The sequence below is a fragment of the Tetranychus urticae genome, chromosome 2, assembly GCF_039701765.1.
Source record: "Tetranychus urticae isolate SD_2017Ah chromosome 2, NJAU_TeUrti_SD_1.0, whole genome shotgun sequence".
Classification (NCBI taxonomy): domain Eukaryota; kingdom Metazoa; phylum Arthropoda; class Arachnida; order Trombidiformes; family Tetranychidae; genus Tetranychus; species Tetranychus urticae.
In genome coordinates this window covers 3714019-3729491 of record NC_142959.1, presented here as the reverse complement: position 1 = coordinate 3729491, position 15473 = coordinate 3714019, and the positions used below count along the sequence as shown (strand labels likewise).

Genomic DNA, 15473 nt, shown 5'->3' with positions numbered 1-15473 from the left:
AATGAAATTCACAGCTATTAAGATCTAAACAAATATTTATAATTTTAACTGAATCTAGAAAGCAGAAGTCAATTTTATTCTTAAATGATTTTTTAACCTATTTAGATAATTATATTGCCGTAAAAACCTAACCTTTCGCGACGCAGGAGTTTCCAGACGATTGTCCATTACTTACTCAGTTGTCATCTGATTCTGTGAATGCAAAGAACAAAATCTTTGGATGATGAACCTAGACTTACCTGAAGTCTTCTTTACGCATCAGATATTGGTTGAGCTTTTAAAGCTGTTCCGGCACTTGATGTAATCAATTGAGATGAAAATGAGATGAAAACAACAAGTTAGCAAGTTGAAAGTTAAATTGAGTTATCACGAAATATACATAGCATTCTGTATGATTAGAGTCATTTTCAGGTCCAATCGAAACAATGAAAATATTTTTAAATTTAAAAAATAAAAATACCGATAAACTCTAATGCTAAATAATTGTTAACAGTTCAATATCCAAAACCATTATCATAATCTTGAATCAATTTAATCGAGAAGAGTGTGTTTCGATCATATTTTCCATCCAGAATGACTCGGAAAGATCGACGACTTCTTCGGAGCTCTTTGAAACTTTTGTGGCAACTCAATGTACATCAATGATGAATGATTTGAAGATGTGTAAAGATAGGAGTGAAAATAATCAAGTGTTCAAATTAATAAATTACTCTTTATTTAACCAATGAGCTTTGTTGATTTTCATATTAATTATATAAACTTCAGGCAGAAAGTATAAACAAAAATATACATGTAATTTAATTGATCATTAAATATTCTGAAGATTCTATATTCATTTGGAGCAATCAAATCAATTTATTAATTACTTTGAATTTAAATGATTTGCTGAGAAGTTATATTATTCAATTGACCCATGAATAGATTGACTTTTGTTAGATTATCACGAATGAAGAAAAGAAATGGACGATCCGCTATAAAATTTAAGACTTTTTGCTGCTGAAAGGGAGGTGCACATGTGGCTACGAATCCGATTACAGTTGCCGCAGTTGCTACGGTACCAGCCTCAGTGACTTCAATCAAAGCTTTTTGTATTGATTTTGATATGTATAATGGTAAAGACCCTTCAGTAATTCTTGGAAATTCAGCATTCATTTGGAATGGTCGAGTCATTCCCATTCTTGGTAAAATTTTGTGTAGTTGATGATTATCTTCCAGTTTGAATTTCGGTATAGCTAAAGTACGCAAACGTTTTCTTGACATGGAGTCTATCAAACTGAAAAGCTCCGTTGAGTCCAAATTATCAATCATCTTTTTTAAATTGTTGTCACCAGTTGGAAGGATCAATACCATGCTAATATTTCCAAAATATGGAATCTCGACAATCTGTCAATGAAAAACGATAAATGAAACGTTAGATAAAAATTAAATTATGTTTGAACAATGGTTTTACCTTTAATTTTTTTTCTAGACATTCTGCAAAATTAAAGGTATCATCTGAAAGAGTCATCATCTTAATCTTAGTTGTTGATCCATCTGAATTGGTGAATATCTTCTCTTCCGTAGAATCTTCATAAAAAGGTTTTAACCAATTAGCTTGGAAATAAATTGTATTCACTAGCAAACACACAGCGTCAGGTTGTGGTGGTTTGTCGAGAATCGTTGAAATTTTATTTCTTGTAGCTTCAGAAACCCAAGAGTTGACTTTTTCTAGAATATTTTGGCCATCAGTAAAATCCTCATTGAATGCATTGGCAGAATAGTTAGTTTGTAAGTTTTGAACAAAAGTCTTTTGAAGCCTGAAATCCTTATTAGCCATAAGTAAATTGCCAAACTCTAATAGGCATTTTTTCTCTTCAGAAGTAGAGTTCTTATTCTTCAGATATTTTTCCATGTGCTTCCAAAAAAAGAAAAATAGCGATTATTGGATGTCAGTGACGGTTATTGATGACACCCCAAACAATTGATATGTAAATACATTCATAATTACCTGTTTGATTATTTTTGAAACATCTCCTTGTTGGCTATCAACTTTATCCAGATTCAAAACTGTTCTGATTTGTTTTGCAGTTTCACCAGCGGCTCCTTCGAGTGCCATTCCATAGGCCATGATAACACTTAATGGTGACAAAAGTAAATTGGTTGAATCAGAACCAACTTTTTTCAAGAAGTTCAAACCAAGATCAATACTGGGCTTGCTTAATTGTGACATTTTCAATTACAGAGAATATTTAAATCACTTAAATTACGGATCATAAGAAAAATATTTAAATTAACATGTAAAGCACATACTAATGTAAGTATAAAAGAAACTAATGTTTTGATTAAAAATTCAGTTCATTAAAAACTCGGTTGATAAGGGTTTTTACAGCAAAATGATCAAAATATCGGATCTTAGATCAAGAATTCAATCCTTCAATATTTTATTATAATTAATATGCATAGATGGTGCTACAACTCGGTTAAATGTGAAATTAAAATGAAACTTTCAATAAAATGTGCCTGAGGACTCTCAATGAAAATTAAATATTTTAAGCGTATACGCCATGCAAGCATCAATTTAATTTTCAATATGTCTCGAAATGAATCAAGGTGATTCTTTTCAAAACCATCACTCTGCCAATATAATTTATGATTGCGATTCAAACTCATTAGAAAGTATTTTCATCGACAATTTGCTGAGATTGTGATGGATCAAAGACCCAGAGCATTCTTGGTTTTATAAATCTAAATTTTTATGGATCAACATTAATTCCCTAATTTTCTATCAAGAGTCGAAAAAATGTATTAACAAAGAAATTGATTTAACCGAATCACTAACATTTAAAAAATTGTCTTGTTGCAATCAGCTAATAGAAGAAACAATTATTTTTCAGAAAACTGGTTAAACTTTGTAAATTTTATGTTGAGTTTATTCTTATGAAATTGTTTACAATTTACAATAAGTTTCGCACTTGTGCGGTATCAAAGTACAGTAAATTTCAAAGAAACTGTTGGTGGGTCATGTTATTCAATTGACCCATGAATAGATTGACTCCACTTTTGTTATCACGAATAAAGAACATAAAAGGTCGATCAGCTATAAATGTGATTCTTTCGCGTGAAACACCTCCTGTACAAGCTAGCATAAAGAGTCTTTCAACTACAGTTGCCGCTGACGCTATGGTACCTTCTTCGCACACTTCAATCACAGCCTTTTGTATTGATTTTGATATGTATAATGGTGAAGAAGTATCTTCAGTAATTTTTGGAAATTCAGCATTGATTTCGAATGGTCGAGTCATTCCCATTCTTGGTAAAATGTTGTGTAGTTGATGAATATCTTCCAGTTTGAATTTCGGTATAATTAAAGTATCCAAATGCGTATCTCTCATGGACTCCATCAAACTGGAAAGCTCAGTTGAGTCCAAATTATCAATCAAATTTTTTATATTGTTGTCACCAGTTGGAAGAATCAATATTATGCTAATATTTCCAACATATGGAAGCTCGACAATCTATTTGTGGGAAAGGCATGGAAATGTTTAAAAACTGTTAATATCTTATTCATAATTTTATTTATAAGGCTCATGCACATTTCTTACCTTTAATTGTTTATCATGTCGGTCAACATAGTTGAAGCTTTCTCCTAAAAGGGCCATCGTCTTGGTCTTGACTGTCGTTCCATCTGAATTGTGGAATATATCATCTTTTGTACAATCTTTAGAGAAAGGCCGCAACCATTTTCCTTCGAAATAGATTGTGTTCACTAGGTACAGAACATCAAGAGGACTTGGAGGCTCATTGAAAATAGAAGTGATCTTATTTTTTGTGTTATTAGACATGTCGGTCAACATAGTTGAAGCATCCATCTGACAGGGTCATCATCTTGGTCTTGACTGTCGTTCCATCCGAATTGTGGAATATATCATCTTTTGTAAGCTTTTGAGAGAAAGGCTTCAACCATTTTCCTTCGAAATAGATTGTGTTCACTAGCAACAGAACATCAAGTGGACTTGGAGGCTTATCGAGAATAGAAGTGATCTTATTTTTTGTATTTTTAGAAACCCACGAATTGACTTTTTCCACTATTTGTTGGCCATCAGTAAAATCCTCATTAAATGCGTCAGCGAAATAATTAATCTTCAGACTTTGAACATAAGCTTCCTGAAACTTGTAATCTTTATTGGCCATGAGTAAATTACCAAACTCTAGAATGAATTCTTGTTTCGATCGATCAGTTGCAGGTAGCCGATAGCTTTCAATAACCTGTGAAGAAAAAAGCCAAAAATTAATGAAAAAAGTCATTGGAGTGGGATTTTATATTAAAATGCAAACAAAAAATCAGTTATTCATTACCTGTTTGATTAATCCAGAAATATCTTCAGATTGGTCATTTATTTTATCCAAGTTGAGAACCTCTTTGATCTGTTGCTCTGTTTCACCAGCGGCTCCATCCAATGCCATACAATAGGCAATGATAACACTTAAAGGCGATAAAATTACATTTGTTGAATCACATTGAGAACTAATTTGTTTCAAGAAATTCAAACCAAAATCAATACTAGGTTTACTTAGTTGGGACATGGTTAAAACAAATGATCAAGTTTACAATTAAAGATGAGATTTATTTGAGAGAATGAAGGGTTTAAGAGAATAAGCTATTATATAAAACAAAATATTCTATCAAATATTCCAAATTCTAAATTTTGACTAAAGTTCAACTTCGTATTTTCATTTTAAAGTGCTGACATCTATCAACTAAAATTAATTTTACAGTTTAACTGTTAGTCCACTCTAATGACTCGCCTGAAGTGAAGGGTAAAAAGGCTAAAGAAGATCAGAATATGGGAAATAAACTGTACTGTCAAACCTCCAATATTGTGACGCTCTTAAAATGTCACAGATTCATGGTAACAAAATAAACAATTTAGATTTCCAATTAGTAAATTCTGCGATGACTTCGAATAATGGTTCCATTTGTGTGATTTAAAAGTTTCCCTGATCGTTAGTTTTTCGAGAAAATAGATTTTAAGTTGAAACTTACAATTACTGTTAGATATACATCAAACATTAATCTCTTGATTTTGCAAATCGCAAAAAACATTAGCGAAGACAGCGATTCAAACAGAATTGCTAACATTTAAAATATTGTTGGGCTACAATTGGCAAATGAAAAAATGATTTTTCAGAGACCTGGTCAAACTTTTTAAATTTTATGTTGAGTTTATTCTTATAAAATAGTTTACAACAATTCACAATGAGTTTCGTACTTGTACAATATCAAAATAAAGCAAATTTCAAAGAAACTGTTCACGGGTAATGTTACTCAATTGACCCATGAATAGATTGACTCCACTTTTGTTATCACGGATAAAGAACATAAAAGGTCGATCAGCTATAAATGTGATTCTTTTGGGTGAAACACCTCCTGTACTGCGTCTAAGTGCAGTTGAGACTGACGCTATAGTACCTTCTTCAAATACTTCAATCACAGCTTTTTGTATTGATTGTGATATGTATGATGGTAAAGATCCTTCAGTAATTTTTGGAAATTCAGCATTCATTTGGAACGGTCTAGTCATTCCCATGCTTGGCAAAATTTTATGTAATTCATGATCATCTTCCAGTTTGAATTTCGGTATAGTTAAGTTATTCAAACGCGTCTTTTTCATAGAATCCATCAAACTGGAAAGCTCAGTTGAGTGCAAATTATCAATCAAATTTTTTAAATTGTTGTCTTCAGTTGGAAGGATCAATATCATGCTAATATTTCCAACATATGGAAGCTCGACAATCTATTTGTGGAAAAGGCATGGAAATGTTTACAACTGTTAATATCTTATTCATAATTTTATTTATAAGGCTCAAGCACATTTCTTACCTTTAATTGCTTATCAAGTCGGTCAACATAGTTAAGTCTTTCATCTATAAGGGTCATCATCTTGGTCTTGACTGTCGTTCCATCTGAATTGTTGAATATTTTATTTCTTGTACGCTTTTTAGAGAAAGACTTCAACCATTCCCCTTCGAAATAGATTGTGTTCACTAGAAACAGACCATCAAGTGAATCTGGAGCCTCATTTAGAATAGAAGTGATCTTTTTTTCTGTATTATTAGAAACCCAGGAATTCACTTTTTCCACTATTTTTCGGCCATCGGTAAAATCCTCATTAAATGCGTCAGCAAAATAATTTGTCTTCAGACTTTGAACATAAGCTTCCTGAAACTTTTCATCTTTATTGGCCATAAGTAAATTACCAAAGTTTAGAATGAATTTTTGTCTCGATCCAGCAGTTGCAGGTATCCGATAGCTTTCAATAACCTGTCAAGAAAAAAAAGCCAAAAATTAATGAAAAAAGTCATTGGAGTGAGATTTTATATTAAAATCCAAACAAAAAAGCAGTTATTCATTACCTGTTTGATTAATTGAGAAATATCTTCCGATTGGTCATTTATTTTATCCAAATTGAGAACCTTTTTGATCTGTTGCTCTGTTTTACCAGCGGCTCCATCCAATACCATACAATAGGCAGTAATAACACTTAACGGCGATAAAAGTACATTTTTTGAATCACATTGAGAACTAATTCGTTTTAAGAAATTCAATCCGAAATCAATACTAGACTGACTTAATTGGGACATGGTTAAAACAAATGATGAAAATGATATTTATTTGCGAGAATGAAGGGTTTTTATGATTTATAAGCTAAAGGTGTTTCAAGCAAGTTGTCACAAATGCGCAAAGCTTAATGAGCTTTATTGGACAAAGATGAGTAAGGTTTAGATAACAAAAAACATTTAACAACACCATCTATGACCATTGAAATTTTGAACTGTGGTCATTTAAGTTAAATCACAACTAAGGTTCATAGATGGTGTTGTTTAATTATACTTGTTATAAAGCAAATTTTCTATTAAATCATTTAATTTAAAAGTTCCAAATGCTAAATTTTGACTTGAGTTGCGATTTTTTGGAGGGTTGACATCTATGTGAACTACAGGGGGAAACTACTGATTTTTCTTTTACCTATTTAGATAATTATATTGCTGCAAAACCTAACCTTTCGCGACCTTTCAGGAGCTTCCAGACGATTGTCCATTACTTACTCAGTTGTCATCTGACTCTGTAATGCAATTTCTTAGTGGATGCAAAGAACAAAATCTTCGAATGATGAACCTAGACTTACCTGGAGTCTGCTTTAACCAGCTTACACATCAGATATTGATTGAGTCTTTAAAGCTGTTCCGGCACTTGATGTAATCAATTGAGCTGCTATTTCAACTTGTTCAACCATCATGTCTTCACTCACACGAGCAGCAGCTTCTCGTTTCCTCTTAAAATGATTTAACATCTATGTATGAAAAAATGAAAATGAGATGAAAACAAAAATAAAAACATAAAATCAACAACAGTTTAGAAAATGAAAGTTAAATTGAGTTATCACGAAATATACATAACAATTTGTATGATTAGAGTCATTTTCAGGTCCAATCGAAACAATGAAAATAGTTTAAAATTTAACAAATAAAAATACTGAGACACTCTAGTGCTAAATAATTGTTAAAAGTTCAATTTCCAATCTATTATCTTGATTTTGAATGAATTCAATCGAGAAGAGTGTCTATGAATTTCATAGAAAATCTCCATAAATATCTTTGATCATATTATATTTCCCATCCAGCCTTGTTTTAGATTCAACAATGATAATTACAGAAGTCTCTTTCGGTTTTTAAAATTTCAAAATTTTGTGGTCATTATTTTTTTATACTCATAAATGAATACAAAATTTCCATGCTCGACCAATAAAGTGAGATTATCTGGAAAGACATCGGAACACTTTTAAACTTATTGTGGAAACCCAATGTAAATGAGACATCAGTTATTGTTTTGAAGAAATGTAACAAGCTAAAGATATTTGAGAGCAAATGTTGGGGCCAACATACCCGTATTTGCTCGCTAGATGGCAATGTTTAAGATTTTTTTAAAAATAAATGGCAGCAATTTGTATCGGAAAGGCAGCCTATCATATTCAAAATTTCATGTTTAATATCATCTTTTTGTCAAATATATTCGTATTTCTGTTATATTTAATATTGTTAACTATTATAATTATAATTATAATAGTGGAATATAGTGGAAAATATTTATAAATAACAGAAAATGATTAAATTTTTATATTCATCTAAAATCTTTCCTTTTCTTTGGACACAAAAAGCATTTGGAACAATTGATTTGATTTATTGGTGCAACTGGACAACAAGAGTTTTGAACAACAAGGATCTAGGAACTCACAAAGTAAGTTATTTAAATTTTTTACCATAGAAATATGGTCAAAGATGTGCAGAAATTGAATGCTTTTTCGTTGTTTTCTTGTAACATATTTATAGCTAGTTCGAATCGTCGATTTGACATGTTACTAAGCTAACTTGTTCGATTTTCCTGTGAGTCAAATCGGTCTTCAATTCGAGTGGTTGAAGAAATCCAAGCTTGGATTGTTGACCTTTTGACAATTTGGATTAGTTATAAGATGACTAGAAAACGCATTGAATTTAACAATCATTTCTCGCCATATCTCAATCTCATTCCATTATTTCAAAAATGAGTAAAAACATTTTTACTATCAGGTGAACGACAAACTATTTTTTATGATTAGTGTCTATCTTTTTTAAATAATATTATTGTTCATTAGAGGGATTATTAGATTATAGATCATTATTAAATGAACTTCTTCAATATAAAACCTTATTATTTTTCAGTCCATAATAATCTAAGAATGATGTTTGTAGGTACTGCATAGTTCAATCAATACCTAAAATCTGTAATTTTTTATTTAATTTAAGATCAGAAATCCAAAATCTTTTTGTACAAAATATACACTGACCATAATATCATTCAGATTAGAAATTTTCATCAATATCATCGATTTCTTTGTTGCAGTTAGTAATTTGTGAATAATCGAGTCACTATTTATATGATTGATTGCATTGTAAGCAAAGTATCTCATAGTAAATCATAGTAGTTTACGCTCTCTAATTTCTAAACTATTCTTTTTTTCAGATGACTGGAATTGATGAAATGAGTGATGCAGATTACATGGCTTTGAAAGATGAGGTATTTGAATGCACACACAAAGAGCCAGTTACGCATTTGTTAAATACTGTTGTAGGCAAAAGCCGTGGAGGGCTGCGAATTCATCAAGAAAAAAGCGAGAAACGGACTTCATCATTTAAACACAAGCTTTTCGCATATCAATTCACGCTTTTCAACGTTGAGAAGCAAAAAGAGATTTCGTGTCGAGCAGTAGACACTTCATACCAAAAAGCAAAGCAAAAAGCTGCAATTAAATTACTGAATCAATTAGAAGACACAACGCAAATGGTAAGTAAAATTGTGAGTGTGTAAAAAAAGTACAATACATAAGTTTTATTTCCTTGCACTTAGCCAAAAAATCTCATTGGGTTTCCAAATTATAGAGGACATGATTTTTTCATTCCCGTTTTTCTGCCATTATTCTGGGATAAATTTTTTGTTGAAAGTTTGGAAAGAGCAACAGAGATTGCATCAACAAATAAGTCTAAGTTCAAACTTTTTTATGGAATTAAAGGCTTATTTGAGGAATATCGAAAAGCTAGTTTCGATCAAAATTTTTCAATGGTTAACAATCCTGGTCCTAGCACACAACCTGGAAGAAAACCTGATCTCAAAATAGATCAATTTATTATCAAAATTCTATTACTACTTAGAGTTGAACAAAAAGATTACGCTACACCAGGTATGTCCTTTATGCGTTAACAAATTAGTTTTAACTTATTTTTTAATGTTTGCTTTTATTTATTTTTGAGTCTAGGAGGAGATGACACAACTTTGTATAAAGATATTATGAGAAAGCTGTATGAGGAATTTAAAACTTCAAATCCATTCGAGGATGTCCTCAATTTCAACTTCAAAATTGAGTTTGAATGTTCAACGTGCAATCAAATAGATAAATATATTATCAATCAACCATACCTGATCTTGAGAAGAAGCTACTTTGGCGTTTTTAACTCTTTGAATGACGCCATGGATACTGAAAAATCGTTTTTGACACTCAGAAATGTGAATTGTAAGTATGCGTTAGTTCATAGAAATTACAATTAACTAACAAATCTTTGTCTTCAGGTAACAGCTGTCAAGGAAGTGATTTCACAGTGAAGAAGAAAATGATATCTCTGCCATCGATCCTAGTTTTCATGATTGAAGAAAAGGTAGAAGACGATCTTTCTAATGAAATAAAAATAGGGCTGCCAGACAATTTGAATGTTTTTGGTACTGCATACGAAAAATATGCTTATTCAGTCAACTTAAATACATGTAAAGTTGGACAATCTGACATCGAAAAACCATTGCGACACCATAGTGGCCAATCGGGAGATAAAATATCTGGTGCAAATGTTATTCTCCACATAAAACATGGGGAAAGTTGGAAAGAAGTAAACAATGATCAAGTTTTACAACCATTAAGAGATTACCCTTACGGGAGTGAAAAAATGTTAATTTTCTATCGTAACATTCAGTAAAATAATTCATTCATACATATTTTTTTCTTCCAAACTCATCCGTGTTACTAAGCTAACTTGTGCGGCTTTCCTGTGAGTCAAATCGATCTTAAACTTGAACGATTGGATTAATCCATAGTTTGGATTTTTAATATTAATCATATAAACTTCAGGTAGAGAGTATAAACAAAAATATAAATGTAATTTAATTGTGATGTAAAAATTTTGCAGATTCTGAGTTAATTTGGAGTAATCAAACCAATTTATAAATTATGTTGAATTCAAATAATCTGCTTGGAAGTTATACTATTCAATTGGCCCATGAATAGATTGACTTTTGTTAGATTATCACGAATGGAGAAAAGAAATGGCCGATCTGCTATAAAATTAAACACTTTTTGCGGCTGTGGTGAGTAAAGTGAACATCCCAACATGAATTCAACTTGAGTTGCCGCAGTTGCTACGGTACCAGCCTCAGTGACTTCAATCAAGGCTTTTTGTATTGATTTTGAAATGTATAATGGTAAAGAACCTTCAGTGATTCTTGGAAATTCAGCATTCATTTGGAATGGTCGAGTCATTCCCATGCTTGGTAAAATTTTGTGTAGTTGATGAATATCTTCCAGTTTGAATTTCGGTATAGTTAAAGTACCCAAACGTGTTCTTGACATGGAGTCTATCAAACTGGAAAGCTCAGTTGAGTCCAAATTTTCAAGCATCTTTTTTAGGTTGTTGTCACCAGTTGGAAGGATCAATACCATGCTAATATTTGCAAAATATGGAATCTCGACAATCTGTCAATGAAAAACGATAAATGAATCGTTAGGTAAAAATTACATTATGTTTGAACAATGGTTTTACCTTTAATTTTTTTTCAGGACATTCTGCAAAGTTAAAGGTATCATCTGAAAGAGTCATCATCTTAACCTTAGTTGTTGATCCATCTGAATTGGTGAATATCTTCTCTTCTGTAGAATCTTCATCAAAAGGTTTTAGCCAATTAGCTTCGAAATAAATTGTATTTACTAGCAAACACACAGCGTCAGGTTCTGGTGGTTCGTTGAGAATCGTTGAAATTTTATTTCTTGTAGCTTCAGAAACCCAAGAGTTGACTTTTTCTAGAATATTTTGGCCATCAGTAAAATCCTCATTGAATGCATTGGCAGAATAGTTAGTTTGTAAGTTTTGAACAAAAGTCTTTTGAAGCCTGAAATCTTTTTTAGCCATAAGTAAATTGCCAAACTCTAATAAGCATTTTTTCTCAGAAGCAGAGTCCTTATTCTTCAGATATTTTTCCATAAGCTTCCAAAAAAGAAAAAAGCGATTATTGGATGCAAGTGACAGTTATTGTTGACACCCCAAACAATTGATATGTAAATACATTCATAATTACCTGTTTGATTATTTTTGAAACATCTACTTGTTGGCTATCAACTTTATCCACATTCAGGCCTGTTCTGATTTGTTTTTCAGTTTCACCAGCGGCTCCTTCGAGTGCCATTCCATAGGCCATGATAATACTTAATGGTGACAAAAGTAAATTGGTTGAATCAGAACCAACTTTTTTCAAGAAGTCCAAACCAAGATCAATACTGGGCTTGCTTAATTGTGACATTTTCAATTATGAAGAATATTTTAAATCACTTAAACTACAGATGATAAGAAAAATATTTAAATTTACATGCAAACACACATATAAAAGAAACTAATGTTTTGATTAAAAATTCAGTTCATTCAAAACTCAGTTGATAAGGTTTTTACAGCAAAATGATCAAAATATCGGATCTTAGATCAAGAATTAAATCCTTCAATATTTAATTATAATTAATATGCATAGATGGTGCTACAATTTGGTTAAATGTGTAATCAAAATGAAACTTTCAATAAAATGTGCCTGAAGACTATTAATGAAAATTGAATATTTTAAGCGTATACGCCTTGCAAGCGTCAATTTAATTTTGAACATTGCTCGAAATAAATCAAGGTGATTCTTTTCAAAACCATCACTCTGCCAATATAATTTATGAATGTGATTCGAAGTTTAAAGTATTTTCATCGACAATTGACTGAGATTGTGATGAATCACAAGAATGCAGAGCATTTCTGGTTTTAAATCTAAATTTTTACGGAACAACGTTAATTCGTTAATTTTTCTGTCAAACGCCGCAAAAAATGTATTAGCAAAGAAAAAATTAAAAACCTAATCACTAACATTTAGAACATTGTTTGGCTGCAATCGGCTAATAGAAGATACAATGATTTTTCAAAGAACTGGTTAAACTTTGTAAATTTTATGTTGAGTTTATTCTTATGAAATTGTTTACAACAATTTACAATAAGTTTCGTCCTTGTACAATATCAAAATAATTTTCAAAGAAACTGTTGGCGTGTCATTTTACTCAATTGACCCATGAATAGATTGACTCCACTTTTGTTATCACGAATAAAGAACATAAAAGGTCGATCAGCTATAAATGTGATGAGTGGCATTCTGAATGAAGAACAAGTTTTACCCTTTAGTTTTATGTTAACTACAGTTGCCGCTGTCGCTATAGTGCCTTTTTCAAATACTTCAATTACAGCTTTTTGTATTGATTGTGATATGTATAATGGTAAAGACTCTTCAGTAATTCTTGGAAATTCAGCATCAGCTTTTTTAAATGGTCGCGTCATTCCCATGTTTGGTAAAATTTTGTGTAGTTGATGGATATCTTCCAGTTTGAATTTCGGTATTGTTAAAGTATCCAAACGCGTCTTTTTCATAGACTCCATCAAACTGGAAAGCTCAGTTGAGTCCAAACTATCAATCATCTTTTTTAAATTGTTGTCCTGAGTTGGGAGAATCAATATCATGCTGATATTTCCAACATATGGAAGCTCGACAATCTGTTTGTGGAAAAGACAAGGAAATGTTTACAAACTGTTAATATCTTATTCATAATTTTATTTATAAGACCAATGCATATTGCTTACCTTTAATTGTTTATCAAGTCGTTCAACATAGTTAAAGAATTCTCCTGACATGGTCATCATCTTGGTCTTAATTGTCGTTCCATCTGAATTGTTGAATATATCATCTTTCGTACGATCTTTAGAGAAAGACTTCAACCACTCCCCTTCGAAATAGATTGTGTTCACTAGAAACAGAACATCAAGTGGACTTGGAGGCTCATTGAGAATAGAAGTGATCTTATTTTTTGTATTATTAGAAACCCAAGAATTCACTTTTTCCACTATTTTTCGGCCAAAAGTAAAATCCTCATTAAATGCTTCAGCAAAATAATTTGTCTTCAGACTTTGAACATAAGCTTTCTGAAATTTGTCATCTTTATTGGCCATAAGTAAATTACCAAACTTTAGAATGGATTCTTGCCTCGATCCAGCAGTTGCAGGTTTCAGATAGCTTTCAATAACCTGTCAAGAAAAAAAAAGCCAAAAATTAATGAAAAAGTCACTCAAGTGAGATTTTATATCAAAATGCAAACAAAAAATCAGTTATTCATTACCTGTTTGATTAAACCAGAAATATCTTCCGATTGGTCATTTATTTTATCCAAGTTGAGAACCTTTTTGATCTGTTGCTCTGTTTCACCAGCGGCTCCATCCAATACCATACAATAACCAGTAATAACACTTAAAGGCGATAAAAGTATATTTTTTGAATCACATTGAGAACTAATTTGTTTTAAGAAATTCAAACCGAAATCAATACTAGACTGACTTAATTGGGACATGGTTAAAACAAATGAGAAAGTTTGCAATTAAAGATGAGATTTATTTGCGAGAATGAAGGGTGTGAAAGAATAAGCTATAAAGCAAAATATTCTATTAAATATTCTAAATTCTAAATTTTGACTAAAGTTCAACTTCGTATTTTGATTTTTAAAGTGCTGACATCTATGTGAACTAAAATTAATTTTACAGTTAGCCCACACAAATGAAGCGCCTGAAGTGAAGGGCTTAAGAAGATCAAAATATACGGAATCAAACTGTACTGTCAAACCTCTGATATTGTTACGCTCTCGAAATACCACAGAGTCATGGTAATAAAATAAACGATTTAGATTTTTAATTAAATATCTTCAATAATGATTTAATTAGGTATATTATACGAATCACCCAATTAAACATCAAAAGTCGCTCAATTAAATTACAATCAATTTTTTCAAATAAAATTCAAAAAAGCTATTTCACCGAATAATTGTGTAAAAATAACCAAAACGATAATCCCACGAAGTGACATTATTAGTAAGTTGACAGCAACAGCGAACCAGAAACACACTTTAAAACCAATATTTTTGTTTACTATCAAAGTTATGTGCATAACCTGAACATGATGAAATAGTGAATATGGATTTCTTGCGCATTTGAACTCTGTTGATGTGTAGAGACATAAGCACTGAAGTCCATTTGTGCGATTCAAAACGTTCTCTGATCATTGGTTTTTCGAGAAAATCGATTTTAAAGTTGAAACTTTTATACCTTTTGCCTTTGAAGTCTTTTGTACAATTTTGGAAGCTTTTTTCATGAAAGTCATTTTACTGATGTAACTTTTGTCGACAAGTGTATTATTTGTAATATTCATTTTGAGAAATGCAATTTTCTTTTCCTGTAATCAGTTCGATTTTCACTCAAAGCAGCCAAATTATTGTATGTGATGCCATTCTCGAAATATTGAGCCTCAAAGTTTTAAGGCCAATTGCCAAAATCAAGAAACTGGTTTTAGATTGATGCAAGTTTACAATTCAATGTGAAGCAACAGTTTTTACATTTTTCAAACAACAAATGAGAAACAAATAATAAGTTTCAGCTCTTTAACCCGCACGGTCACAGAATGCGATTGGTTTATCGGAGAATCGAACTAATCTGTTTGCAGAAAAAGAAAAGTTCTATTTCTCAAAATAAATCTGATTGTTCATCAAAATTAAATTCAGTAAAATGACTTTCATGAAAAAATC

At 31.4% G+C, this 15473-nt stretch overlaps 5 protein-coding genes and 1 pseudogene across 6 annotated transcripts; 1 reads left to right on the top strand and 5 right to left on the bottom strand.

Annotated features, from left to right (window-relative positions):
* Positions 1-692: 692 nt before the first annotated feature.
* On the bottom strand, positions 693-2429 carry LOC107370646 (iripin-8-like). The gene is made up of 3 exons (XM_025162612.2): positions 1988-2429; positions 1451-1894; positions 693-1383 (listed from the first exon to the last, which is right to left on the bottom strand). Exons 1-3 carry the CDS (start codon positions 2207-2209, stop codon positions 874-876), a joined length of 1176 nt encoding a protein of 391 aa, XP_025018380.2. The 5' UTR covers positions 2210-2429; the 3' UTR covers positions 693-873.
* Positions 2430-2881: 452 nt separating this feature from the next.
* Positions 2882-4669, bottom strand: LOC107363537 (intracellular coagulation inhibitor 2-like; annotated as a pseudogene). The gene is made up of 3 exons (XR_016198886.1): positions 4336-4669; positions 3582-4245; positions 2882-3494 (listed from the first exon to the last, which is right to left on the bottom strand). The product of XR_016198886.1 is annotated as an intracellular coagulation inhibitor 2-like (transcript).
* Positions 4670-5176: 507 nt separating this feature from the next.
* Positions 5177-6715, bottom strand: LOC149093716 (intracellular coagulation inhibitor 3-like). Its single transcript, XM_089267862.1, has 3 exons — positions 6394-6715; positions 5861-6301; positions 5177-5774 (listed from the first exon to the last, which is right to left on the bottom strand). Exons 1-3 carry the CDS (start codon positions 6619-6621, stop codon positions 5277-5279), a joined length of 1167 nt encoding a protein of 388 aa, XP_089123988.1. The 5' UTR covers positions 6622-6715; the 3' UTR covers positions 5177-5276.
* Positions 6716-7990: 1275 nt separating this feature from the next.
* Positions 7991-10555, top strand: LOC112539820 (uncharacterized). Its single transcript, XM_089267861.1, has 5 exons — positions 7991-8275; positions 9038-9358; positions 9422-9752; positions 9828-10082; positions 10139-10555. The coding sequence occupies exons 1-5, from the start codon at positions 8141-8143 to the stop codon at positions 10534-10536; spliced, it is 1440 nt and encodes a 479-aa protein (XP_089123987.1). The 5' UTR covers positions 7991-8140; the 3' UTR covers positions 10537-10555.
* A 134-nt stretch (positions 10556-10689) lies between these two features.
* Positions 10690-12274, bottom strand: LOC107363536 (iripin-8-like). Its single transcript, XM_015930773.3, has 3 exons — positions 11909-12274; positions 11377-11817; positions 10690-11309 (listed from the first exon to the last, which is right to left on the bottom strand). The coding sequence occupies exons 1-3, from the start codon at positions 12128-12130 to the stop codon at positions 10797-10799; spliced, it is 1176 nt and encodes a 391-aa protein (XP_015786259.2). The 5' UTR covers positions 12131-12274; the 3' UTR covers positions 10690-10796.
* A 516-nt stretch (positions 12275-12790) lies between these two features.
* Positions 12791-14334, bottom strand: LOC107370645 (intracellular coagulation inhibitor 2-like). The gene is made up of 3 exons (XM_025162610.2): positions 14022-14334; positions 13489-13929; positions 12791-13401 (listed from the first exon to the last, which is right to left on the bottom strand). The coding sequence occupies exons 1-3, from the start codon at positions 14247-14249 to the stop codon at positions 12886-12888; spliced, it is 1185 nt and encodes a 394-aa protein (XP_025018378.2). The 5' UTR covers positions 14250-14334; the 3' UTR covers positions 12791-12885.
* Positions 14335-15473: the final 1139 nt, after the last annotated feature.

What these genes read in the sequence shown, in the direction of transcription:
- LOC107363536 (XM_015930773.3), bottom strand. Translation starts at nt 12,130, where the DNA reads ATGTCACAATTAAGCAAGCCCAGTATTGATCTTGGTTTGGACTTCTTG. An exon ending in TTTCAAAAATAATCAAACAG is followed by an intron (nt 11,818 to 11,908) that starts GTAATTATGAAT and finishes CTTTTTTGGAAG; the next exon opens with CTTATGGAAAAATATCTGAA. An exon ending in GTCCTGAAAAAAAATTAAAG is followed by an intron (nt 11,310 to 11,376) that starts GTAAAACCATTG and finishes TTTCATTGACAG; the next exon opens with ATTGTCGAGATTCCATATTT.
- LOC107370645 (XM_025162610.2), bottom strand. Translation starts at nt 14,249, where the DNA reads ATGTCCCAATTAAGTCAGTCTAGTATTGATTTCGGTTTGAATTTCTTA. An exon ending in TTTCTGGTTTAATCAAACAG is followed by an intron (nt 13,930 to 14,021) that starts GTAATGAATAAC and finishes TTTTCTTGACAG; the next exon opens with GTTATTGAAAGCTATCTGAA. An exon ending in GACTTGATAAACAATTAAAG is followed by an intron (nt 13,402 to 13,488) that starts GTAAGCAATATG and finishes TTCCACAAACAG; the next exon opens with ATTGTCGAGCTTCCATATGT.
- LOC149093716 (XM_089267862.1), bottom strand. Translation starts at nt 6,621, where the DNA reads ATGTCCCAATTAAGTCAGTCTAGTATTGATTTCGGATTGAATTTCTTA. An exon ending in TTTCTCAATTAATCAAACAG is followed by an intron (nt 6,302 to 6,393) that starts GTAATGAATAAC and finishes TTTTCTTGACAG; the next exon opens with GTTATTGAAAGCTATCGGAT. An exon ending in GACTTGATAAGCAATTAAAG is followed by an intron (nt 5,775 to 5,860) that starts GTAAGAAATGTG and finishes TTCCACAAATAG; the next exon opens with ATTGTCGAGCTTCCATATGT.
- LOC107370646 (XM_025162612.2), bottom strand. Translation starts at nt 2,209, where the DNA reads ATGTCACAATTAAGCAAGCCCAGTATTGATCTTGGTTTGAACTTCTTG. An exon ending in TTTCAAAAATAATCAAACAG is followed by an intron (nt 1,895 to 1,987) that starts GTAATTATGAAT and finishes TTTTTTTGGAAG; the next exon opens with CACATGGAAAAATATCTGAA. An exon ending in GTCTAGAAAAAAAATTAAAG is followed by an intron (nt 1,384 to 1,450) that starts GTAAAACCATTG and finishes TTTCATTGACAG; the next exon opens with ATTGTCGAGATTCCATATTT.
- LOC112539820 (XM_089267861.1), top strand. Translation starts at nt 8,141, where the DNA reads ATGATTAAATTTTTATATTCATCTAAAATCTTTCCTTTTCTTTGGACA. An exon ending in TAGAAGACACAACGCAAATG is followed by an intron (nt 9,359 to 9,421) that starts GTAAGTAAAATT and finishes CCTTGCACTTAG; the next exon opens with CCAAAAAATCTCATTGGGTT. An exon ending in AAAAGATTACGCTACACCAG is followed by an intron (nt 9,753 to 9,827) that starts GTATGTCCTTTA and finishes TTTTGAGTCTAG; the next exon opens with GAGGAGATGACACAACTTTG.